This window comes from Spermophilus citellus (assembly GCF_964194105.1).
Source record: "Spermophilus citellus genome assembly, chromosome: 14".
NCBI classification, from domain to species: Eukaryota; Metazoa; Chordata; class Mammalia; order Rodentia; family Sciuridae; genus Spermophilus; species Spermophilus citellus.
The window spans coordinates 79,217,439-79,239,184 of NC_138194.1; the positions used below are offsets into that span (position 1 = coordinate 79,217,439).

Genomic DNA, 21,746 nt, shown 5'->3' on the forward strand with positions numbered 1-21,746 from the left:
GGATGATATATACAATTTACACAGATCAATTTCAAGAGACAAAATAGAATCAGAAGTCTATCAATCAAGAAAAGCCCAGGACTGGATGGATACACAGCTGATTTCTACAAGACCTTTAAAGAAGAACTAATACCGATACTCTTTAATTTCTTTCAGGAAATAGAAAAAGAGGAAGCACTTCCAGACTATGAGGCCAATATCACCCTGATTCCAAAACCAGGCAAGGACACATCAAAAAAAAAGAAAACTTCAGACCAATATCTCTAATGAACATAGATGCAAAAATTCTCAAATAAAATTCTGGAAAATCTAATACAAAAACATATCAAAAAGATCCTGCATCATGATCAAGTGGTATTCATCCCAAGGATACAAGGTTGGTTCAACATATGGAAATCAATAAATGTAATTCATCACATCAATAGACTTAAAGATAAGAATCATATGATCATCTCAATAGATGCAGAAAAAGCATTTGACAAAATACAGCACCAATTCATGTTCAAAACACTAGGAAAAATTAGGGATAACAGGAATATATCTCAACATCATAAAGGCAATCTATGCTAAGCCCCCATCATGGTTCTTGAGACACTGGCCAGAGCAATTATATGAAAGAAATTAAAGGAATACACATAGGAAAAGAAGAACTCAAATTAGCACCTTAGCGGATGATATGATTCTATGCCTAGAAGACCCAAAACATTCTATCAGAAAACTTCTAGAACTAGTAAATTAATTCAGCAATGTAGCAGGATATAAAATCAACACCCATAAATTAAATGCATTTCTATACATCAGTTACAAATCCTCAGAAAAGGAAATGAGAAAACCTACCTCATTTACAATAACCTCAAAAAAAAAAAAAAAAACCCTTGGGAATCAACTTAATGAAAGAGGTGAAGATTTATATAATGAAAATTCCAGGACCCTAAGGAAAGAAATCAAAGAAGACCTTAGAAGATGGAAAGATCTACCTTCCTCTTGGATAAACAAAATGAATATTATAAAAATGATCATACTGCCAAAAGCACTATACAGATCTAGTGCGGTTCCGATAAAAATCCCAATGACATTCCTCATAGAAATAGAAAAAACAGTCATTAAATTCATCAGGAAAAATAAGAGACTCAGAATAGCTAAGGTAATCCTTAGCAAGAAGAGTGAAGCAGGTGACATTACTATATTAGACCTTAAAGTATACTACAGAACAATAGTAACAAAAACAGCATGGTATTGTCACCAAAGCAGACTGGTAGACTAATGGTTCAGAATAGAGGACACAGAGACTAATCCACAAAATTACAATTATCTTTTATTAAACAAAGGTGCCAAAAACATACACTAGAGAAAAGATAGCCTCTTAACAACGGTGCTAGGAAAACTGGAAATCCATATGCAACAAAATGAAATTAAACCCCTATATCTCACTATGCATAAAACTGTACACAAAACTGTACAGCATAACTAATGTCAGGCTCTGACTGAAACAGTTTTCGATTGACATTAGTTATGCTGTACAGACTCTCCTACATCCTGCAGGTAAAACTTATTATGACAAACTGCATATCAACCCTGAAAACTCTTGTTGTGAGTGATCTAATAAATACATGCTTAAAAAAAAAATTCTCATTCATTTTTTTAATGATTTAGCAGGTAAGATGTTATCTGAATCTAAGAGCAGAAAGTACATAAAAATCAAAATGAAAAAATGCATAAATTACATATAATTCTGTGTGTGTGTGTGTGTGTGTGTGTGTGTGTGTGTGTTTAAAATCATTCAAACTTCCAAATTATTCCTCCTCTTGGATAGTGGAATTTTCATTTTTGGTCATTTGTTTTATAGGTTGATTTGGAAATTTAAATAAAGTTTCAAATAAGTTCAATTGACAAAGCTTCAATTAAAATAAAGAAGAAAAAATTAATAGTGGTTAAGCAAAAAAAAAGTCTAAAACTTATTTTGTTCTTTTCAAAGATAATATGAAAAAGAGCAAAAAATTTTTCACTTATTCAATTATTTAGGTTTTTGAAATAGTTAGATGATGTATCCTCAATTATGTGAGATAGCATATTTTGGTAAGGGAGTTGGAAGCACAAAAAATGGTTAACTTCTCAGGAGCTTTGATGACCAGTCGAAATCCCAACTCTAAATTTCCATGGCTTGTCACAGGTTATGTTCTGATCCTTAGTATGAAAGACAGTGAAGGATTTTATGAGGCCCAACATGATAGTCTACAGAGTAGACATCTACAGAGTATTTTTTAATATATATTTTTTAGTTGTTGATAGTCCTTTATTTTATTTATTTATATGTGGTGCTGAGAATTGAACCCAGTGCCTCACACATGCCAGGCAAGTGTGCTACAACTGAGCCATATCCCCATCCACTACAGAATATTTTAGAGGGAAGAGTTAACAAAGGATTACCAGTGAATGACAAGGAGAGTCCACAGATGTGTGTGTGTGTGTGATGAGCATGACATCACTGCTGTGCTGGAAATTGTTCAACAAGAATATCTCAAACAAATCTGGTATATATGTATACCTCTTTATAAGTTTGTTCATTTGTTTTACAAATAACTTTTGTGGATATAAAGAGAGGTGGACGAACTTTTTCTGAAAACAGCTAGATAATAAATATTCAAGGTCTTGTGGGATAATATTATCTCTTTCACAACTGTTCAGTCCCACCATTGTAGAACAAAAACAGACACAGACAATACATAAATGGATGAACATGGCTTTCTCCCAACAAAATTGTATTTTTAAAAACAGATGTCAGTTAATCATGACTGTGCATGCCAAGCTACGTGGGAGGCTGAGGCAGGAGAATTACTTGAGCCAAAGAGATTGAAGCTAGCCTATATAGGAAGGCCTCATCATTTTTAAAAAAAAAGGTGTCCAGCTCCAATTTGGCCTACTAATAAAATGTGCTCTATTCATTATAAGATCCATATAACTAATTAATTATCATAGAATGGTATCATTCTGTATTTGTCAAAATTACATTATGTATATGAAAAATAAGAAAAATTCCAAAATAAATATTTCTTGATTTTTTTTTTTTTGGCCTTAAGAGGAAAGTACATCAAAGACATGATTATATCAGAAATTTATTAACTTGCAAATGACATAAGCAAATTTTTTAGTAAATTGAATGTAGTAGTGAAATAGTAAAAAGAAAAATCCTCAATATATTGTGCTATTTACTAGAATAGCTATAGATACAATCTATTTCTATTTAAGTATAGATAAGGAATAAAACAATAAATATAACCATAATTTGTAGTGTTTATTGATTTCTGTTATGTGCCTACACCATGGCCAATATCAAGATATCAATGTGATTATCATTTAATGTGGGGTTGGAAAGAGATAAACCATGCCATAATATTTTCATTATTGTGATCCAATAAATGTACTCCATCAAATAATAAAAATCACAATAATTTTAACTATCTTATAGGTTTTATTTTCTATTCCAGACTCAGACAGCATTTCACTACAGAGTAAGAATTCTGATGCACTCAGCAGAGAAGGTTGGTTTGTAGACAGAGAAAGACTGAAGAAAACAGAAACAAAAGAAAAAAAAAAACCAGATCTGTCATTTTCAAGTCACTTTCCTTCTGAGTTGGGACAGGGAGATTGAATAATAGGAAAATAAGATTAGTTAACATCAGGTTGGTTATCTCAGGTAACTTCTTTTGTGTAAGGATTAAAACTGGGAATTTCATTATCATGCCAATTGATCCTTGCTTGTTTGGGAAATTTGGCTGTTATCTCTAATCTTGATTTCCCACAAGTTCATATAAACAGCTTTGTTTCAGCTTGGTGATTTGGAACTTCAGCATGAGTGACTCCATTTTGATTTTTCACTTGATCTGTTGAAGCCTACTACAGGAGTTTTGTCCAAAACAATGTAAATGTAAATTTTTAGCCAGTATCTCTAAAACACTAGTAAAATAGTTATGAAAGGTTATGTTTTTACTTTTCATTATGCTAACAATTATAATTTTATTACAATCTGATTTGTTATATAATGGAAGTTTTAGAAAGAGCAACATTTAACAATAAGATTTTAAAATTATTGGAAATTTAACCACAGGGCCTTACAAATGCAAATCTCAAATTCTCAAACACATCTAGGAAAGCAACTTGAAATCATGTTGAGATAGCAATTCAGGAATATAGCAAGAACACTGAGTCTCAAAAGAGAAACATCATAAACTGATGGAGTGTAGAAGAAACCACTTATGAGCAACCCAGTCTGTGTCCTTGATCCTACTTACATGCTTGCAGCTTGCCTACTGGTTGATGAAAAGGTAACAAAACCACAAGATAATCACAAATCATCCGAAGGAACTTCTCAATTAGGGACTGTGTACATTAAAAGCTTTGATGACCAAGAAGTAACCCTAGCCTCATTATTATAGTCAGATGCACCCCTGAGAGAAAATTTAAGATACTAATGAGAAATCCAATGGAGGAAGTGCACAATAAGAATATGCTAGAGCAATGAGCAATTGCAAGGACAGCTCACATGCAATTGCATGACCCTGCACACACTCCACCTCTAGGTCAGCCCCTAGCTATTGTCCTTCCATAAATGTTAAAAACCAGGGAAATACTAGGTAACTCACTCTTTTTGATGTGCCACACTCCCATTCTAGAGAGTATACTTTCCCTTTGTAATAAATCTCTTACTTTTCTATTCATACCTAATGTGTCCTTAAATTATTTTCTGCAAAATGGTCAAGAACATAGAAGGTCTGAATAGAGGTCTACTTTGTGCCTGAAGATTTCTTCAGATGCCTGTAGAGTCATGATGTATCACAGAATGCAATAAGAGGTAATTATCCCTTCTCATATCACTAAAAAGAAAATTATTAACCAGGTAACTCAACTATCTAATTTTTCATTAATATGGCATCAAAACTCCTGCCCCCTTTTCCCACAGAATATTAAACACCAGTTTTGAGGTACTATGCTGGCTTTTCTCCACAATCATTTATGCTCTATATATCACATAAGAAATAAGTTGTTTTGTTTGTTTGCTTTGTGTATATTTGGTACTGTGATAAAACCCAGGAACATTCCACATCTGAGACATATTCCAACTCTTTTTATCTTATTTTGAGACAGATCTCATTGCCCAGGCTGATCTCAAACTTGCAATCCACTTGCTTCAGCCTCCAAAGGAGCTGGGATTTCAGGCATGCACCATGGTATCTAGCTAAGAAATAAGTTTGTGTTTGTCAGTGCTGGGAATCTAACCAGGGTCTCTAGAATACTAAGCAAATGTTCTTCCACTGATCTACAACCCTGGACCCAAGAAATAAGTCTTTGTGAAGGCTAGCTATTGTAAAAGGATTGTCTCAGATTTTGTCCCTGCTATATTCTTTCATCTAAACATTGTGCTTAATCTTTGTTTGCAAACACAACAACAACAACAACAAAAATCAGAACTAATATTTCTGACTGGTATTCAGCTTTCATCCTTCCAGGCTGACGATGGAAACTATTCAGTTTTGATTGCTTAAACCCTAGATAAAACAAACACTTTCTACAACTCTTAACTGAAAGAATTAAATTACATATTAAAAGTATGACCATTGAGAATAGAAGAATACAAGCCAGGTGCAGTGGTGCACACCTGTAATCCCAGCTACTTAGGATGTTGAGGCAGAAGAATTGAAAGTTCAAGGCCAGCCTCAACAATTTATTGTTGAGGACTATATTGAGACCCTGTATCAAAATTTAAATATTAAAATGCTAGGGGATTCAGCTAAATGCTAGAGTGCCTCTGGACTCAATCAACAGTACCTTAAAAAACATTAAAAGAAGAATAGAAGAATACATTCTATTCAGACTCCAACCCACCTAGAAAAACATTTCCTGATGAGTTAAGAAGAAAGTAAATAGCCAGATACAATGGCACACACCTATAATCCCTTGAGAGACTGAGGTGGGAGGATGGCTAGCTTGAGGCTAGCCTGGGAAATATACTGAGATAGTGAGACCTAGGGTCTAATTTAGGTCTCTAAAAATGTTTTTTCTTAGCTGTGTTACATGTAGTGATGCTAGAGCCCCAAGAATCAGAAACAGAAGGAATTTGTATACCTGGCTTTCTATCTGGATCCCAGGAAGGTGGTATAACTCATAGAAATTTACACATTCCCAGAAAAGAGTTAAGAAAGAAATAGCTACCAGTGACTGATTAGGTAACTAGATTTGAACCAGCCACATGCAATAATGGTATAACTCCGTGTCCTATACCAAATAGCTAAAAAGTGTTTCTTATCAGGTTGAGAGTAGGAGCTAGAAGATACAAACAGGCCTAACAGTTGGGAAAACTAGCATGGGATACCCAGCGACACTGATGACTTCAGACCTACCAGCAAATGAGATAGCTGAGCAACCACTCCACTAAAGAGACTGAAATTGAAGTATTTTTTTTTTTCAGACTAGCTTTATTTCTCACCCTCACATTCCCTCAGGTTGTCACTTATTGAGGTTCTGCCCTTCTCAAGGTACCACCCATGACAAGTGCATATGAACTTGCTCAAATAAGTGAGACCTAAGAAAAAAGCACTCTGAAAAACACATTAGGACTATCTTACTTTTAAAAGACATCATCTCTTATGCCAAATGGATTTTCCAGATATTAAGAACCATTCAATATACGAAAGTAATATAGGAAAATAAATTTCAAGCATCACAAAAGGAAAGTAGAGTTATTTTTTTTTGTTTGTTTGGTTTTTTTTTTTAGTAGTGATAGTGGTATATAGGAGTGGTAGATGTAAGGAAGCACTTCCTGACTTTGAACTTTATCGTGGTTGTTTATGGGATACAGATTATTGGCCTGGCTTAGACATTTCATGCATGCATTGATACATTTTTTTCCCCTAGCCAGAAAAAATTACTGCTTCTTTTCTACATAGAAGAATTCAATAATCTCAATGTTGACTCCAATTATAAAATATAAGTTATAATTATTATTTTGTTTTATTTATTATTTATTTATTTATTATTATTTATTTGTAGTACTGGGGGTCAAACCCAGGACCTCATGCATGCTAGGCAAGCAAGCATTGTACCACTGAGCTATTCCTGCAGCTTGCAGATATACATTATTTTAAAAGGAAAATCCAACCAATGAAGTGGAGGTGTAAGGACATTGAATAATGAATTTCTGGCCTGTGAATAAAATGTGCATGAAGCAGGAATATATATATCGGTCCTAATTAATACTGAAATTGTATACATTTAAGTGTACTGCAGAAAATATTTCCCAAGTCCTATACAACTCTTATAAACATACAGTAGTGTTTGGCTTAAACAGCCATCAATTATTATCCAATGATTTTACTATTAAAAAGTAAGTAACAATATTAAAGCTATTGCTTACATGAGAATCTTCTATCACAACCATTCTGAGATATCTTTTTTTTTCAAGATTTGTGAAAACAGAAGTATATTGTATGTGTCACCTTGCACAAAAAATCTTTCCATTTAAGAAAGATATACATAACTTTTAAATCTTTAAATGTGATTTTATAAAAGTAATTATTTTCATTTTTAAAATATTGAACATAAACTATATGTTACCAAAACACTTACATTGCAAAATAGGAACCAGCAACTATGGTGATATTGATTTTCAAAAACATATTACCTTTTAAAAAATATGGCATTTCATTATTTCAAAAATTTTAAATACCCAGCTTTATACTAAATATTAATTATTAACAAAGTATATTCTTTTCTAAATTTATAGACAATGATTTATTAGGCTTAAAATATTCATGAAATTGCATAAATGCAAATAATTCTTCACATATCCACAGAGAAAGATATTACTTAATAGACATAAAAATAAAAACAAACCAGCATCATGTTTCTTAAAAAAAATGACCATTCACATTAATCATGTTTATATATAATATTTATTTAATAAGATATTTTGTGTTTAATTTTTTTATTTTGATGTTATTGAAACACGAAAATGCATTAAAAATAAAATTCATATTTTTTATTATACATAAACATTGGAAAGAACATTCTATTTCAATTCAGATAATAATAAAAATGTGGACTGATATATAATATGCATGTATGAAGGATAAAATCCATTTATGGTTTATTTTTTATACATATATATATATATATATATTTATCAATGTGTACTTAGTAAAAATGATCAAAATACAAAAATGTCTAAGTTCACCTACCTTAAGAACATCTCCTTGTGCTAAATGAAATGTTCTGGCTGAAATATTGATCCCCTTTCCTGCTTGAACCTGAATACTATAAATGCATTCATGGTTGTTTTCATAGTTGAGTGGATAATTTGGAGAGAGCAAAATTCCTTCATTATTTGTTGCAGATGCACCACATTCAGCTGCAGGTAAAACAGAATATTGAAGTACAGTTAAATAGAATGCATTATTATTTTAAAATAATTTAATGTATAGAAGTGCAAATGTATTGTATTTTACCTAGAGCCTAACATAAAAATAATGCACATGTGGATATGTGCTGTAGATGATTTATTCCCTTCTCAAATATTATATGAGAAGAAGACACTACTACCCATGGAAAGAACACGTGTCTACAAATGCAAATCTAAAATAAATTTTACAAATATGATTTCCCTTGGATGAAAGGATAGCATGGCAAAGAATACGAGTAATAGATTTTCAGAGTGTCTTTGAGTTTGCAGATTTCTGAGGAATACATTTAAATTTATAATTTAATTCTTCTAAATTAAAAAATAGTAGAGAGAGTAATTTGTTTTAAAACAACTCTAATTTTATCTTTTTATTTTTATCTTTAAATGTTTCTGATCATATGTTCTCCCAACACTCAGCATTCCCCTGATCCAAGAACTTCAATGACAAAAAGGAAAATCTTAAATTATCTTTGAAAACTAATAGAAATATTTAAAATCCACTAATAAATAGTTATTTTAAAAATTGATCATTTTTGAAAAATGTCACTTTTCAATTTAAAAGACAGACTAGATTAGGCATTATAACAAATTGTACAGTACTACTAACCTTCTAGGACAAGTACCTGTAGAACTCACTGTGCAAAATTTGAGGAAATATCTCACTACTTAGGGAGAAATGAGAATTTCTCAAAAAATTTAATTCAAATTTAATTTTAATTTAGTATGACTTAAAGAACTTGTAGCGATATTACAAAATATGATCAGAAATTCAGCTTATTCAGTTTTCTATCTTACCTAATTACTTTCTTCATTACTAAACCATAGTGCCAGAAGATTCATATTTTCAAAGGTTTAGCCAAAGTGAAAGGAATGAAAGCCATTATTTTCCAAATAAGATGAAAAAATAATGATTTAGGTGAATGTTTATAGAATGTAGACAAGAAGGTAAATAATAATGAATTGCATAACCTGTTTAATAATTAAACATTAACAAAATAAGACTAAAGGAAGAAAAGAATAATGAGGAAATTAAAATGACCAAGAACAAGCAGTCAGTACAATATCAACACTGTGTGAAATAATAACAAAAATGAATGCTGTGAAACTAGTAGCCAACGAATCACATGAGGAAATATCACCCAATATTTCTCCACATTCTTTTTAAACTAAAAGAAAGAAAAAAAAAAGAACTCACGGACTTCCAATATTGATTTAAATTATTTTTATTTAATATTACTTAAACATGTTCAAACATAAAAAAAGGATAAGCCTTTATGCTTTCAGTGGTATACAGTCACAATACCAAACATGTTTACATATCCAGGAACACAATGGCAAAAACAATAAAATTAATAACAACATGAATTTAATGTAGCAGATGATTTTATTTCCCTGGAATTAAATCACCCTTGGAAATATATTTCAGGTACCAGCTGCCAGAATATATGCTTTTGGAGTCTGTTACCTGTTTAATTACACTACCACATAACAACTCAATTCTACCTTGACTCTGCCTTTCTGAACTGAGAAACTTTTCTATATACAGTACTACATGATGCCATGAATCCTTCCCTTAGTTGGAAAGAATCATTTTAAATCTGTCTCATTTTTGCCACTAGATCATTAAAATCTAGATATGCTTACAGAGGCATGAAGAAAATGTATCCAGATCATATAGATGATCCATAACACACATTTTTATTATATTATTTATAAAATTTGACATTATTTAATAGAATCATGAAGTTTTGAAAATATTCTTCTTGGATGCAAAATATAGATTGAGAGCTCAGGTTTTAAAAGTTTAGGGACTTTGGTTCAAAGTTAAGCTCTAGTTCTTCCTAGCTGTTTGACTTGGCAAATTATTTCTTCTAAGCCTCAATATTTTTATTATTGCAATAGAAATAGTAATACCTTCTTCACAGGGATTGTGTGTGTGTGTCTTTGTGAGTTTGTGTGCATGTGTGTGTGTGTGTGTATGTGTTGGTAATATAAATAGATAAAGCATATTGAACATTTAATGCCATGCTGGCATATAATAAGAACTTAATAAATTAAAGTTATTATTATAAATATTTTAAGTATAAATATTAGTGGATGCATCCTGTCACATGTAATAGAAAAATTAAAAATGAAAAAAAAATGGTTGGGATATTTATCTTGTCCCCAGTGTAAAGAAATCATCCCAGGTATAGAAATACATTAATCTATAAAAAGCCAAAGGACTCTTCCTATTTCTAGAGAATAATCTATGATATTACAATTGATTTAGAAGCTTTGGTAAATTGATCAAAACATAGTTCCTAACATAGAAACAAACATAGAATGAATTAGACATAACTTTCTTGTGTGCATATATAAATACAGGGCCAGTGAAACTTATCATGTACAACAACAAAAATGTGATCCCAATTAGAATAAGTTATACTCCATGTATGTGTAATATGTAAAAATACATTACTGTCATGTATATCTAAAAAGAATTTTAAAAAACAAGGCAAAGAAAACAAAATAAAATGATTAAGTTACTTCAGTTGCCCTTCAAAAATATAGTGCTTATTTATTGTTAAATTCTCAAAATGTGAATTAGTAAGAGTCTTCTGCCAGAAATGTCACTGGGCTTAGGCTGTGTAATTTAATGTATATTTGCCTTTTTATATTAAAATTAACATGTTTTGCTGTATTTTAATATTTCTGACAGTTTAAATGGCCCCCAAATAATTTTGGACTAGGTGAAATAAAACCAGGTCTTCAAATAAAATGGAAGGATTAAGGAGATATTTAGATTAAGTTAGTATCTCTCATTTAATTGTGATTGACTTTCTAAATTATAGGGCACAGTGCAAAATGAAATGTACTGCCCTTTTTCAAAAAGTTATTAACAATTTCAAGAGATTATTCAACTAAGCATGGGGACCTTGTTAGCCTGGAGCCATGTGAAACTTCATGGGTTTCACTTTCCTGAAGTTTTAACTCTTCATTTATTTCTCATGACAACCCTTCAAGGTAAAATTTATTTTTTTCCAATTTTATAGATAAAGGCACCAAAGTGAGCTTTCTTGCTAACACTGAAGAAAGTGTTTATCAGAGCTGGGATTTATGTGTCATTTGTCATGGTGTTAAAGGGTGAAGATATAATTTCATTTTCAGATCAAAATACTTTCTTTTAGTGTGAAAGGATGTACTACAAGTAATTATTTCAGACAATAGGTGTAACTTGAGACTATTCCTGGCAACCTGGTACATAAGGTCACTTTTTTTCTTTTTACTTTATCTGCTGCCTACACTACTAGACCACATTTTTATGAAAAATAATGAAAACTATATATGTGGGCTGGGTTGTGTCCTGGGGATCAGAATGCATCCATGCTACATATAATTTCCAAATATATAGTTTATTGCATATAAGTTTTAAATGTTCAGGGATATTATCGTCTATCAAGGGAAAATATTCAAGAAAAAATTAAAAATCTTCATTAATGTTCTGTGTATAACTACTGGAAAGTATGCATATTTATTTTTCAGTAAGTGCTTTAATAAAATAGTATTTTCTAATAATAATAGGTTAAGGAGAAACATATAACCAAAATATCAGATTCCCTGATTTAGTTGCTTAATAAACAGTTTATTTTAATAGAAACTTATCTTTGATTTAATCTTAGAATTTGATATATACCAAAATCTGGTTTCTATTACTCAATGTCAACTAATATTTGCCACATGCAAGCTCTCTTTCAGTACTCTTGCTACTTAAGTGTTGCTTGCTAACTGGCTTTGAACAACGTTTAACACTGAAACTAACAAACTTTGCTCCATTTGACTATATACCCAAGATAAAAAACCCAGTAGGCTTCCAGCTTTTCTATACAGTAAGGTGACAATGACATCCACACGCAATCTGATCTTCCTTTTTCTGCTTCAAATGTATTTATTAGCAAGTCAAAGTCTAGAGAATGCCATACAAGACCTTTCACAATGTGACCCCAGTCAGCCCTCACACTTTAATGTATTTGAATATGCTGTTTTCTATGTGAACACCATTTGTGATCCAAATAGATAAAGAATAAAATAAAGGCCCCAATAAAGAAAAAACTTGCTGGTGGGACTGCAAATTGGTGCAACCAATATGGAAAGCAGTATGGAGATTCCTTGGAAAACTGGGAATGGAACCACCATTTGACCCAGCTATCCCTCTCCTAGGTCTATACCCAAAGGACTTAAAAACAGCAGGAACACAGCCACGTTCAATGTTTATGTAGCATAATTCACAATAGCTAAACTGTGGAACCAACTAGATGCCCTTCAGTAGAGGAATGGATAAAAAAAATGAGGCATATATACATAAGGGAATATTACTCAGCAATAAAAGAGAATAAAATCATGGCATTTACAGGTAAATGGATGGAGCTGCAGAATATCATGCTAAGTGAAGTTAGCCAATCCCCAAAAGACAAATGCCAAATGTTTTCTCTGATATAAGGTGACTGACTCATAGTGGGGTAGGGAAGGGGAGCATAGAAGGAATAGATGAACTCTAGATAGGGCAGAGGGGTGGGAGGAGAAGAGGGGGGGGCAGGAGGTTAGCAATGATGGTGGAATGTGATGGACATCATTATCCAAAGTACATGTATAAAGACATGAATTGATGTGAACATACTTTATATATAGAAATATGAAAAATTGTTCTCTATATGTGTAATAAGAATTGTAATGCATTCTGCTGTCACATATTTTAAAAATTGAATCAATTTTAAAAAATGGCTTGAAATGGAATTATACTGTCATGATTCTTTCCAGCATCAGGTAGCTGGAATGGTGGATGAAATAAATAAAACAATGCCACATTGAAGTATCAGGAATAATTCTTAAAAATAATGGTTGTAAGTGGATATTCATGAATGTTTATCAAGAATATCAAAACTTAAGCATTTCCAATGACTGTTACATGATTAGCACAGCAAGTTTTCACAGTACATACTTAGAAATGAAAAATAAGTATTAGCAAATTGTGATTGAATATTTTAAGATATGTTGAAAGTAAGATGAGGAAGTAACAGCAGAACATCTAACTCCATTAGAAGAGAAGAATGATTAGTTGATCCCAAGAACATAAACAATGTGAAAAACAAGAGTTTAAGTAAAAGGAGTTCTAGAAATTCAAGTGGAAAATGTGAGTCCAAAAAATTATCTGCCTTCACTAGGCACAGTGGTGTATAACGTACTTTGGGAGGCTGAGGTGAGAGGATCACTTGAGTTTGATGACAGCCTGGGTAACAGCAAGACTACATCTTAAATAACATTTTTTTTTTAATTTAGGAAAAAAAAGAGAAAATAATATGTTACCTTCCAGCCATAGTGACATTTATAGACAGTGCTTATCTATCACCTGATTGTTAAAAATTTGTGATTCACTAAATCCTAATAATATCAAGGTCTCCAGGCAGGAGTTTTGAGGAATAGTTTATACCGAATATGTATGTGACGGGATATTTTATAATAAAAATAAAGCTATGAGATCATTCTAATATAAAAAATTTATTTCTTTAATAGGATACCAGGACTGAGATGTTTTCCTATGATATTTGAAGTGGCTAGATGCATATAATAGAATGCTCTGATTTGGGGCTGGGTTTGTAGTTCAGTGGCAGACTGCTTGCTTCAAATGTGTAAGGTGCTGGGTTCAATCCTCAGCACCACATAAAAATAAATAAAATCAAGGTATTATGCCCATCTACAACTAAAAACTTTTTAAAAATAATGCTCTTATTTGGAAAAGTAATTGAATGATTTAATAAATAATTATCATATCCTTATTGCGTATTGGGCATGGAAACCTTCACAAGACTATCTTTCTAGTGGAAGAGGCAGATTCTTACCAGACACTCATCAAATAAGAATATAGTATATAGAAACATGTAACTAAGAATTCTGACCTGTTCTGAGTGGTCAGAAAAGACTCTCAGAAGGACTCAAAACTGAAAATGAATGGTGATGGGAGAAAGTGAGTTGAGGGAAAGAACATTCCAAGCAGAGGGAACAGTTCTAAAAACATCTGGGTGGAGGAGAGAGTTGGTTGTGGCAGTTCTGGGAACTTAAAGTCCTACTGTGGGAGAAGCTTTATTTGTGAAACTTTGAGCTAGTGATAGTTCTCTCAGAATGAGAAACCATTTAGGGCAGTTCTATGGAAAATGGATTATAGTCTTGGTTTACCACAGGTGGAAAAACCAGAAATTATTGTTGTGTTTCAGGGAAGAGATGATAAGAACTTGAATTACAGCAATGGAGGAAGAGGAGATTGAAAGTAAAATTTGTAGAACTTGAAGACTATCGAATGTTTGGGTCATGAAAGAAAGGGAAATGTAGAGAAGACACGAGGAAGAAAGGATATGAGTAAATGCTGATGAAATTATTGTACAGGATCGATTTAGTATGTCTGTTGTACATCAGGAAAAGAAGTGTGCCAAAAAGCTAGACATATTTGTATCTGTGAGATTGACATGACACAGATAAAAAGTTTATACAGAGAACACATGTGGATTGAGAATAAGAGGAAACAAAGGCTGAGAATAAGGCAATATTTAATAGTATTTCTTCTATTCCATAATTCATACATACTTTTCTAGACTCTGTGAAAGCTCAATAAATTCTAACTCAATCACAAGGAGTTAGGGAGATTGGGATACTAAAAGAGAGTTAGTTATTCTTGGAATAAAAGTATGAGAAACAGTACCTGTTGACAGTAAGAACAAAATATACTTCTCTTATCTAATACAATTTAATAACTCTATATACAATATGGACTTTATGATAAACCACTCGCAATAACTAATAATGTTTCAGTGCTTCCTATATGAATTTAATGTACACTTCATGTGCACTTCTCAGTGAAGCAAGCTTATATATCTTTCTTTTTTTTTTTTCTTTTTTTGGTACTGGGTATTGAAATCAGGGACACTTTACCACTAAGGTACATTCCAGCTCTTTATCTTTCATTTTGAAACAGTCTTGCTAAATTGCCAAAGCAGGACTCAAACTTGTAGTATTCCTGTCTCAGCCTTCCAAGTTGCTGGGATTACAGGAGTGCACCACAGCACCTGCAAACCATTTCTTTTCTTTCTTTTTTTTTTTTTTTTTAAAGAGAGAGTGAGAGAGGAGAGAGAGAGAGAGAGAATTTTTAATATTTATTTATTTTTTTTAGTTCTCGGCGGACACAACATCTTTGTTGGTATGTGGTGCTGAGGATCGAACCCGGGCCGCACACATGCCAGGCGAGCGCGCTACCGCTTGAGCCACATCCCCAGCCCTGTAAACCATTTCTAAAGAGGAATTTGAAGATGGGATTGAATGAATAAGCTACCCAGGGTCACAAAAGAGGTGAACTTCAAATATAGGTATGTATGCCTCAAGACCCTGAAATTTAATTCCTATCTCCATATTTCCACTCACATGATATAATACAGTGAAACTAAAGGACTTCACTTTCACCAGGAAGATAGAAACTCTCATAAATCACTATGCTATAAAACAAAAGAGCAGACAGGGTTCATAGGTTTAAAGAAAGGAGAAATTGCTTCTTTTAGTTGGAAAATGTGTCATTAAGAGGTAGCAGATTGTTTGCACTTTGAAAAAAATGATAGAATTATGACAGCCTAAGAAGGAAGGAGGACTTAGGGGGAGAAAGAAGACAAATTTTTTTAAGAAAATTAATTTTCATTAATTGATATTAAAGAAGAAGGGAAAGGCAACAATAAATTAGTCTAGTAGATATTTTAATGAAGTGTCCCATCCAACTTTATAACAGCACTGGAACCATGGAACATTTTCTCCACAATGAGTTTATTAAATTATTTGAATTAAACTTAATCTTAAGCCATAGATAAGAGAGATGTTCAAAATGTGTTTCCTATTTATAGATTAAAATACAAAGAGAGAACATATAAAAAGATTGTTAGCTAACCCATAGCCAACATCATGCAACAAATAAACAAACAACATCATGCAACAAATAAAAAATACAAGAGGCTAACTTCTGTTTTGTTTCACCTAGAATCCTAGCACCCCGAGGTGTCTGATTGATTGGAAGAAGCTGAGTGAACTGAAGAAGCTGAGTGCAGGAAAGAGCATATGGAATATACTAACTCCTCCCTGACCCTGTCAGAGAGACTGCTCACAAACTACATGAATTTACTTGCCTGTAGAACTCAAGATAATCCAAACAGTAACTCAGAAAGTATTGTGCTTAAATGACACTGCAGACCAAATGGACTTAACAGACATATACAGAACATCCTATTCAACAAAGACAGAATATACATTCTTTTCAAGTGCACATGGAATATTCTCCAGGATAAATAACATTATTCCACAAAAAAGTCTTAACAACTTAGGGAGACTGAAATCTTATCAGGACATTTTATGGCTGCAACAATATGAAAGTAGGAAATTTATAACAGGAAGGAATTTCATAACAGGAAACTGATAAATTTATAAACGTGCACATTAAACAACATATCATGAGCAACCAATGGGTCAAAGAAAAAATGGTGGGATAATTTCATATCTTGGCTATTGTGGACATTGTTAAAAACATAGAAATGGAGAAATGTTTTCAACTTACTGATTTCACAGGAGCAGGACTGCTGGATCATATGGTGGCTCTATTTTCAGGAACCTCCATATTGTTTTCCAGAATGGCTCTAATTTATGGACCCACCAGCAATGTGTAAGTGTTATATTTCTCCTCATCTTTACCAATATTTATCTTTTGACTTTTTTAATTCTTTTGGGTTGTAGATGAACACAATAACTTCATTTCATTTATTCATTTTTATGTGATGCTGAGGATTGAACCCAGTGCTTCACATGTGCTAGGCATGTACCCCACCACTGAGCCACAACTCCAACTCCTCTTTTGACTTTTTGATAATAGCTTTTTTTTTTTGAGATGGGGTCTTGTTATATTGACCAGGCTAGTCTTCAACCCCTGTGCTCAAATGATCCTCCCATCTCAGCCTGTTGAATAGCTGAGATTACAAATGCATGTCACTGCAAGTGGCTTTTCAATGACTTATAGAAATGCTTCCACAATTCCATAGTCATACTAATTAAAATTGCCATGTCCATTTTAACAAAGTGAGTTTTATAATATTTAAATTGTATCTCAATAAAGCTGTTTTATAAAATATCTAGCTGAACAAAATCAACAAACCTTAGGTAGCCTGAGGATTTTATTCCCAAGTAAATAAAATCAGAGATGAAAAAGGAGACAGCACAACTTTTGCCACAGAAATACAAAGGATTATTAGGTGTTCATTATTATGAACACCTATACATCAACAATAAGAAATAAATAAATTGTTGAACATACATCATCATTAAGATTAAGCCATAAAGAAATAAAAAAGAGCTGGGTTCAGTGGTGCATGTCAGTAATCCCAGCAGCCTGGGAGGCTGAGGCAGGAGGACCATGAGTTCAAAACCATGAGGCAAAAGCGAGTTGCCAAGCAACTCAGTGAGACCCTGTCTCTAAATAAAATACAAAATAGGGCTAGGAATGTGGTTCAGTGGTCGAGTGCCCTTGAGTTTAATCCCCAGTAACATAAAAAAAAAAGAATGAAAAGAAAAGAAATATACAAGCCAGTCCCAGTGGTGCATGCCTGTATTCCCAGTGGCTGGCAGGCTGAGGCAGGAGGATCACGAGTTCAAAGCCAGCCTCAGCAAAAGCAAGCCACTAAGCAACTTAGCGAGACCCTGTCTCTAAAATAAAATAAAAAATAGGGTTGGGGATGTGGCTCAGTAATTGAGTGTCCCCCATAATGTCCCAGTATCCCCCCACCGCACACACAAATAAAGAACAAAAAGTTCTTAAATTAGTAATAAATTTTTCCAACAAAGTAATGTGCAGGACTAGAGTATTTACTTCTGAATTCTATCAAACATTTAAAGAAGAACTAACACTAATTTTTCTCAAACTATTTCAAAAACTTGAAAGGGAGCATATTCTTCCAAACCCATCCTACAAGACCAGCATTACACTGATACCAAAACCAGATGAGGATCAACAAAAAAGAAAGCCACATATTAATACCTTGATGAATATAAATGCAAAAATTCTAAACAAATACTAACAAACCGAATCCACAATCACATAAGAAAGATGACACATTATGATCAAGTGGGATTTATCCCAAGGATGCAAAGATAGTTCAACATATGTAAATCCATAAATGTTATATATTACATCAACAGGAAGGACACAAGACATATGATCATCTCAAGAGACTTGGAGAAAGCATTCAGTAGAATTCACTTCCCTTTATGATAAAAACTCTTTAACACATATCATAAAGGAACAAAGCCAAGAAAAATTAAGGCCATTCATCCAGGACAAACCCATAGCCAACATCATGCTGAATGGGAAAAAGTTGAAAGCATTTTCTCTAAAATTAAAACAAGAAAAGAATGTTTACTATCACAACTCTTAATCAACATAGTAATGGAAGTCCTAGCCAGAGCAATTATGCAAGAAAAATATATAAAGGCTATGTAAGTTAAAAAGGATGAATTTAAACTCTCCCTGGTTGCAGATGATATAATCTTAAAGACTCCACCAAAAAACAGTTAGAACTTATTCAGTAAGATCAACAAGATCAACACACAAAAATGAGTAGTATTTTGGGATTGGCTAATTTCACTTAGCATTATATTCTCCAGCACCATCCATTTACCTGCAAATGCCATGTTTGTATTCTCTTTTAATGCTGAATAATATTCCATTGTGTATATATGCTACATTTTCTTTATCCATTCATCTACTGAAGGGCAGCTAGGTTGGTTCCACAGTTTAGCTATTGTGAATTGTGCTGCAATAAACATTGATGTGGCTGTGTTCCTGTAATATGCTATTTTTAAGTTCTTTGGGTATAGACAAAGGTGGGATAGCTGGGTCAACTAATGGTTCCATTCCCTGTTTTCCAAGGATTCTCCATACTGCTTTCCATATCGGCTCACCAATGTCAGTCCCATCAGCAGTGTATGAGTGTACTTTATCCCCCACATCCTTGCCAACACTTATTGTTGTTTGTATTCTTAATAGCTGCCATTTGGACTGGAGATGAAATCTTAGTTTTGATTTGCATTGCTAGTGATGATGAATATTTTTTCATATATTTGTTGATTGATCGTATATCATCTTCTGAGAAGTATCTCTTCAGATCCTTGGCCCATTTATTTATTTATTTTTATTTATTATTTTTTAGAGAGAGAGAGAGAATTTTAATATTTATTTATATTTTTTTAGTTTTCGGCGGACACAACATCTTTGTATGTGGTGCTGAGGATTGAACCCAGGCCGCATGCATGCCAGGCGAGCACGCTACTGCTTGAGCCACATCCCCAGCCCCCTTGGCCCATTTATTGATTGGGTTAATTTTTTTTTTTTTTTTTGGTGTTTAGATTTTTGAGTTCTTTATATACCATAGAGATTAGTGCTCTATCTGATGTGCTTGTGGTAAGAATTTGTTCCCAATTAGTAGGCTCTCTATTCATCTCAGTGATTGTTTCTTTTGCTGAGAAGAAGCTTTTTAGCTTGAATCCATCCCATTTATTGATTCCTGATATTAATTCTTGTGTTATAAGAGACTTATTAGAGAAGTTGGGACCTAATCTGATATGATAGAGATTTGGGCCTACATTTTCTTCTAATAGACAAAGTCTTTGGTTTAATTCCTAGGTCCTTTATCCACTTTGAGTTAATTTTCGTGCATGGTGAGAGATAGGAGTGTAATTTAATTTTGTTCCATATGGATTTCCAATTTTCCCAGCACCATTTGTTGAAGAGGCTATCTCTTCTATGTACGGTTTTGCCGCCTTTGTCTAATAAAAAATAACTGTAATTTTGTGGGTTAGTTTCTGTGTCCTCTATTCTATACCATTGTACAAGTCTATTTTGGTGCCAATACCATGTTGTTTTTGTCACTATTGCTTTGTAGTGTAATTTAAAGTCTGGTATAGTGATGCTACCTGCTTCACTCTTCTTGCTAGGGATGGCTTTAGCTATTCTGGGTCTCTTATTTTTCCAGATGAATTTCATGACTGCTTTTTCTAATGTTCTATATCACAGTATGGCAACTATGTTTGACCAAAATAGTTGTATATTTCAAAATATCTTGTAAAAAGAATTTTGAATCTTCTTACCAAAGAAATGGTAAATGTTTGGAATAATAGATATGCTGATTACCCTGATTAGAAAATTACATATTATGTATCTGTATATAATACAAATATATCCACTTATTGTGTAAATTGAAAATAATTTTTAAAAGTATAAAGAATATGTCTTGAGACAGATGAAAAAAGAAATAGAACAAACCAAAACTTACAAGGCACAGCAATGTTTAAGAGGTAAGATTTTTGTGGCAAATGCCTGCAAGTAGAAAAAGAAAGATCTCAAATAAACAACCTAATCGTACCCCTCGAACTACTAAAAGTAAGGAAAAAAATGATGCCTGCTGTTATTAGGAAAAAATAGCTAAGATTAAAGCAGAAATAAATGTAATAGAGACTGAATAACAAAACTAAGGGTCAGGTTTTATAACATAGAAATTGTGACTCTTTAGCTAAGCTAGAAAAACAATAAAAAGAGAATACTGAAAAGATAAAGTAAAAACTGGAAGAGAAGACATTACAACCAATAACAGAGAAATACAATCTATGTTTATATGTTATATATTGTAACAATTATATTCCAACAAATGGAATAACCTAGAAAAATGAATAAATTCCTAGAAGCACACAACATGCTTAGAAAGAATTATGAAGAAATAAAAAATCTGAATGGATCAAGGAGTAAGGAGTTAATATAATAATTAAAAACCTCAAATGAATGATTGAGCTTTACCAAAGATTTAAAGAATTAATACCAATAATTCTCAAATTCTTTTACGAAAAGTGAAGAGAAAGGAACACATCCAATGGAAACTAATATCATCCTAATACCAAAACCAAAGATACTACCAAACAAGAAAAGTATATACTGATATCACTTATAAACATGAATTTGAAAATTCTTGATAAAGCTCTAGTAAAACACATTTAACAGTACCTATTAAAAATCTTTCACTACGATCAAGTTGGATATATCTTTAGGTTACAAAAGCAGTTCACCATGTGCATATCAGTGTGATATGACATCCTAACAGAACGAAAGACAAAACTGTATCACCATCTCATTAGATGAAGAAAAAAATGAAAAATTTCATCATTCTTTCCTGATTAAAAAAAAACAAAACAAAAA

At 32.6% G+C, this 21,746-nt stretch overlaps 1 protein-coding gene across 3 annotated transcripts in view; it reads right to left on the reverse strand.

Moving 5' to 3' along the window:
- CSMD3 (CUB and Sushi multiple domains 3) overlaps positions 1 to 21,746 on the reverse strand; it is a gene marked incomplete at both ends in the record, with an annotated part of 1,157,568 nt that overhangs the window by 313,858 nt on the left and 821,964 nt on the right. For all 3 annotated transcript variants that reach the window (XM_081266797.1, XM_081266796.1, XM_081266795.1), the window contains one exon: positions 8,232 to 8,401. In XM_081266797.1, the coding sequence (XP_081122923.1) occupies positions 8,232 to 8,401 (170 nt within the window). The remainder of the gene's footprint in view (positions 1 to 8,231; positions 8,402 to 21,746) is intronic.